Source organism: Uranotaenia lowii, chromosome 2, assembly GCF_029784155.1.
Source record: "Uranotaenia lowii strain MFRU-FL chromosome 2, ASM2978415v1, whole genome shotgun sequence".
Taxonomy (NCBI): Eukaryota; Metazoa; Arthropoda; class Insecta; order Diptera; family Culicidae; genus Uranotaenia; species Uranotaenia lowii.
This window is the reverse complement of record NC_073692.1, coordinates 7,912,171-7,918,284: the sequence shown is the minus strand read 5'-3', so window position 1 is coordinate 7,918,284 and position 6,114 is coordinate 7,912,171. Positions and strand designations below refer to the sequence as shown.

General features: G+C 40.5%; 1 protein-coding gene across 1 annotated transcript; it reads left to right on the top strand.

Moving 5' to 3' along the window:
- The first annotated feature begins 4,055 nt into the window (after positions 1–4,055).
- Positions 4,056–5,615, top strand: LOC129749526 (MORN repeat-containing protein 3-like). The gene is made up of 3 exons (XM_055744504.1): positions 4,056–4,235; positions 4,291–4,723; positions 4,787–5,615. Exons 1-3 carry the CDS (start codon positions 4,090–4,092, stop codon positions 4,925–4,927), a joined length of 720 nt encoding a protein of 239 aa, XP_055600479.1. The 5' UTR covers positions 4,056–4,089; the 3' UTR covers positions 4,928–5,615.
- The last annotated feature ends 499 nt before the right edge of the window (positions 5,616–6,114 follow it).

The window sequence follows — 6,114 nt, the reverse complement described above, 5'->3', positions numbered from 1 at the left end:
TCCGAGTTACAAGAAGAAATCATCATGCTTACTCGTTTGGAAGAATTCTCATACCTCTTGATGTTTCCTGTCCAGGTCACGATCAGCGGTTCTGGCTCACCATCGATTGCTAGCTTCTTGATGATCGAGTCCTCGATAAGTGTTCCCGAAGAGCCTTCATCGAAGAACGCTAAGACTCGCATCGACTTACTGCCTGCGTACAGAGTTACAGTCATCATTCGGAATATAACGGATCGGTTCGTATTTCGTTCGGCATTACACGATATTTCGTGTAGTTGTACGATTTCTTCGGCTCTATGAAGAAGGGAGTGATGATCGCCACCACAGTTACCTACATTGCAACGCAGCCGAAAGTTGCATCGACTTTTCCCGTGGTTATTCAAACAGATACGGCAAAGTTTATTCCTTTCGACTATTCTTAATCGTTCAGAGACACTGCGTTTTTTAAAGTCTTCGCAGTACCTGATTTTGTGATCCGTCCGTCGACAATCAAAACACGGTTTTTCATTTTGTGTACTAACCTTTGCATTATGTGATACATCAGGTCTGCTTGGCAAATCGTTGTGTAGGTGGAAATATTCTTTCTTCTTCTGTTTATCTTTTCCAAAACGGGACGAAGAATCAATCAATTTGATCGATGAGAGCTGGTTTAGTTCACAAACGTCAGCGACGATGCTATTCATAAAGTCAGCGAAAAATCGAAATCCTTGACCCCGCTGTTCGCGCTTTAGGCGGATCCATTCTATTTGATAGTTTTGCGGCAATTTATCGACGCATTCTTCAACTAGCATTGGGTTATTTAAATGGTCCTTAAAGTTCGCTGCTTCTAAATGGTCGCATAACTGTTTAACAGTCATTCCAAAGTGTATAAATGTATCCAGACGATCCATTCTAGGGGGCCGCGCCTGGCGAAGTTTTAATATGAGTACCTTCAGCAGCGTTTCAGGCTTTCCGAACAGGTCACGCAAATCTTGGATCACACTTGGTACCAATTCGGGAAGTATCAACCTGCTCCGAACCGCTTCAAGAGCATCACCTTGGAGGCAGTCTTGCAATCGCTTCAAATTATCTAAATTTGTAAAGCCGCACGCTTTAGTAGTGCTCTCGTAGCTACTGATAAATATCGGCCATAGCTCAGCTTCGCCTTTGAAAATGGGTAATTGCTTCGAACACGATTGACGAGCAGCCAACTGCCCTTGGGTAGGCCCTTTGGAAGTTGGCCCCGACCCGTTCCGGACGTGGTTTTCCAGTAATTGAGCAACTAGCCTACTTTCTTCTGGGGTCATTTCCACCAACTGCTTACCACCGTTACCGCCGGAACTCATCTGCAGATTGTGCAAATCGTGTAGCAATGATCTGGAAAGATTTTTGGCATCTTGTTCCATCGCAGAAACTTTACCAGAATGTTCTGGTTTCTGGTAACGCAACCAATCTTCTACTTTCCCGTGGGAATCAGATTCAACACCTCCGACCGCTCCTTCTTCATCTTCTACGTACTGTTTCGGACACATATTGTAACTTTCGCGCCGTTTTTGGAACTCTTTCTGCTTGGCTAAACGCACTTCCATATATTCTCGGTCCTGTTCCAATTGACGCTCTTTCATCTCCCGCTCAAGATCTAATTCCTTTTGCCGTAATTCTTTTTCTTGAGCCATTTGCTTAATTCGGAGACTTCTTTCCATTTCAAGAAGCTTTTCGCGTAATTGTCGCTCTTCTTCTAACGCTTTCTCCTTTTCCTTGTGCTCTTTTTCGAGTTGCTTAAAAGATTCAACGAGTGTGGCATCAGTTTTCGTAGAGGCTTTAGACGAAGCTTTCCCAGAACCAGCATTACTCCTTAAACCCGATTTCGTAGGTTTAGGGACCTGCAGCTGATTTGTACACGAAGAACATTTCCATGGTTGCTTTTTTATAGTGGCATCAACTCCTACGCAGCTATAGTGCGCCCACAGTCCGCAACCATCACAGCACACCATATCTTCCACATCGTTCGGTCTTTCGCAACACATACATTCCCTTCCAGTATCAGGCATCTTTGAGGTTATATCCGAATCCGATTAAAATTCTTTGATTAAATGTTCGGATAATATTTAAACCAGGTTTTTAACTATTCCTTGTATCAGCCAGTAGCAGATCAAAGCTAAAATATTTATTTATAATGCATGTTAGATAGGTTTTTCAGGAAATATGCAAATAAAGGAACTTACAATTTTAGTTTCGCACATGAGGTTTTCCTCAAGTAGACTGCCTGACCTTAGTGAAATTTGTGAGATAGATCTGGATGTACAACAAACTTAATTAGCAACTTAAATCAATCGTAGAGGGAGGTCGAGTACTTACAGTTTAATATTTAAAACTATTCGAAAACTAGTTTTTCTCACACGTGGCAAACGATAAATGTTGTTCGCGAGCTTCAATAGAAGTTTGCCTGTAAATCAAATAATATTGTACGTTCCACGTATTTTAGGTAATGTAAAAGGTTTAACCTGATCAAATGAGATGGCTTTACTTCATCCACGACCAAACACTTTACTTTCTATTTTACTCTTTTGAACTATAATTTTCAATTTAACTTTTCCTCTACTTGAACTTTTCTCTGCTTAACTTCTTAACTCTACTTCTTTTACAAACTGATCTTAGAATGACTTTAATTTTCCTACTCTCTCTTTTTCTTCCGATTTACTGCTTTTCCTCTCTCATGACATTCGTGACATTCAGCTGACATTTTATCTTTTCGACAGGGCCGTCCGTCGAGCCCAGCGGTGTTGATCGTAACAATATTTGTTACTACCTCACATTACATTAAAAACCATGTTCTTACCAAGCCTCGAACCCGAGCTCACCGCTTGAAAGTCGAGATCCATACTTGCTGATCTATATGAACATCATGAGTAGGCAACGATTTTACTCGATGTGAAGATTTTCTTTAAAACGACTTTCAGGTTTTTAATTTCTACTTAATTTCCACTTTCATGTTGTTAAAAAGTTCTTCAGGAACTGAATGTGTACTTCACATTGTTGTTTCCCAAATAACGATATATCCGGCTGAAATACACAGCAGAAAAGTATTGCGACATTACATCAAATACCAGCACATAACTTGAGTCGCAAATGGTACCGAATTTTACATTGTCTTGATGTACCCGGCTGTTTGGAGTAAAAAAACATGTTTCGTACCGCTGATCCATATGGGCCAAATTTTCTGAAAAATTAGAAATAATGAAATTATTTTTTAAGCTGTGAGTTTGCTTAAACTTTTAATTACATAATTTTGGTAGTACTTACAAGCCAAACAAATATAGCTGAAGTCCGCAATCCGTTTCTTAATTTTTGAAATGAAATCAATTTTGAATGTCAACAGAGAAACACATTGACTACTTGATGCAATATCACATTGAAGATTGTGATATTACACTTCATGACGTATTCGCGTTGTGTATATCATTTAGAAGTATTATCACAACAGATATCCGTAAAACAACATCATCTCCAGAAATTACATCTTCCATCGTAACATTATGTCTTGCTGTGTAGAAACAGTGCTGTAAACAAATACAACACCTAAAGATCTTGAAAACATTTTTGCATTGTAAAATTTTCAAAATGGGCTACAAGTGTCGAAATTTCTACCACTTTTTCATCAGTTCACCACACCAGTGAACTTGCTCTAATCAATCTGGGTTGTAAATCAATGTGGTGGAAAGAAGGTGATGAAGAAACACGCACACTAATACAGAACTTGTTATTCAAGAAGTAAAAGGGTAAACAAAGCCTACGTCACTTGCCAGGATGTTTATGTATCCTATAGGCGAGATTCGTAAACAGCAGTTGGCAATGATTTTTATCTTTATAGTTTTCGCTGTTGGTTGTTTGTTTGGAAATGCAACTGACGTCACGAATTGTCATGGTTTCAATGTTCACAAAAAAAAAACTTTTACTAACACTAAGCACGGGATTTTCATCGCCACCTGAGATGTGTATACAGGTTGGTTGTAAATGACAGAAAACTTCAAACTTACCTAAGCAGGCTTTCTTGGATTTTGCAAATGTACTCTATCAATTTTATCTCGCAACAGTTTAGAGAAGTCCGAAATGAAAACCAAAAGATTGGCTTCATTTTTTACCAAAAAGTCCCATTACAGGGGTGAAGTGGACGAGAAATATCGTAAGTGTGGTTTGGGCGTTCAGAAGCGAACAAATGGTTGGACCTACGAGGGCCAATGGAAGGATGGCTTAAGGTACTCGAAATCTATTTTTTTATAACAAGTCGTTTTACATTGTTATCGTTTTTAGGAACGGTTATGGTATTCTCTATCGAAAAATGGCCGACATGGAACTGTGTGAGAAAATTTACGTTGGTGATTGGAAGAACAACAGAAAACATGGACTGGGGATAAAATATTTCAAAGATGGAAAATACTTGGGCTTTTGGTCCTGTGGTCAGCGGTCGGGTCACGGATTTATGTGGTTCGACAATGGCGATTTTTACATGGGCGAGTGGGCGGATGACGTCTACGAGGGACTGGGGATTATGCTTTATATTAGTGGAGACAGATACCACGGAGAGTTTCATACAGGGTTGAAGCATGGCGAGGGTTTGTATTTTCATTCGAGAACTGGACAGCTTCAGCGAGGCCACTGGTGTTGCGGAATCTGCAAGATGGGAAGTATCGAGGACTGGAACCGAAACCAAGTGGTGTACCCGACGATTTATCCGCTTCCGGAGGTTTGCCACAGGAATTGATAAAATCTCCCGAGCCGCAAAGGGTAATGATTTGACTGTTTCCAGGTTAAGCTGGGCGACTTTCCGGAAGTCTTCCTGGCCTGGATGGATAAATATGCTATTCACTTGCATAATGGTGGCCAGTGCAAGCCGGAAGACATTACCGGTTTCTGGTCCGGATCCGGTCTCGATGCGATGCTGTCCTGAATGTCATAACAATTTATCTCGTTCTTAGTTCACCGCCCTTGGGGGAAGATAAATTGTCACTCTTGAACGGTGCATTTCATTCTAAACCACAGAGCACAGAGTATGTTAATTATCGAAATTTATGCAAATTAAACGGAATCATAAATATTCCACTCGGCGTGCTCGTTGTGGTGTGATAATCTTTACCACTTACCCTGCCAGTTTCGCATTTGTGTCTATGCGCTGACATATATTCGCACATTCATCATAGCGATTTGTACAAAGCTTCCTTGAGAATGGAGAAGGTTTTTTCCGGTTGAGGGCTAGGACGGGGAGGAGGATGGAAAATTTCCACTCACTCATCACATTCTTGGCGTTCGGCGTGTATCCACCAAACATACACCAGAGATAGATACAGAGGAGCAAGTTCACAGCGTAACACACAAGTGAAGAAAATTATGTCGTTGTCACAAAGTTTCTGCTCACAACCGGCTGACGTCGAGCGAGCGAGCATGTTATTGTTGCAGTCTGAGCCAAAACGTCGGAAAAGTCGCAAAACGCTAGGCACTGTATTTATTTTTCACATCAACGCCTTGTTTGCACGGAATCATGTTTTCTCACGCTACGACTTGCTGATGCTGGGGAAGCTAGGGATGCTGTTCCTTGCTGTAGCTCGACGGTGCTTTCGGAAAACCACCAGTCGCACCAACCAACCAACCATCTTCCTAGAGTCCTCGAGCGGATGGGCTTTGTATGTTTTCCCATGTGCAAGGAATGCTAAGGACAAAACCCGCTGGAGCCACCGGGGAAAAGATCAGCAGCAGCCAGCATTCCCATTGTAGCATTGTGATGCTTACAATGACCGTCGATTGGTGGCGTTCTGAAACATGTCTTGTATGTTATGAGTGAGTGATTCTCTTTTTATAGATTGATGGTTTTTTTAAAATCGTATATTCTTCTGATAAATTCTATGTGAGAAGAAAAACTACACTTTTTTCAAATGAAAAGCAACAGAATGAATAACATTTCTTCGAAAATTGTATTTTTATTTACTGAACTGTTCAAAAGTGTTTTTTACGACTTACAAAACTAATTTTCTAGTTCTATTTAATCAGAGTTTTGTGAACTTAAGTTAACCAGAATTATGAAAGGCATACAAGGACTTTTTTTGAGCGACTATAAATAAGTTGGAATTTTTTTTTGTGAAT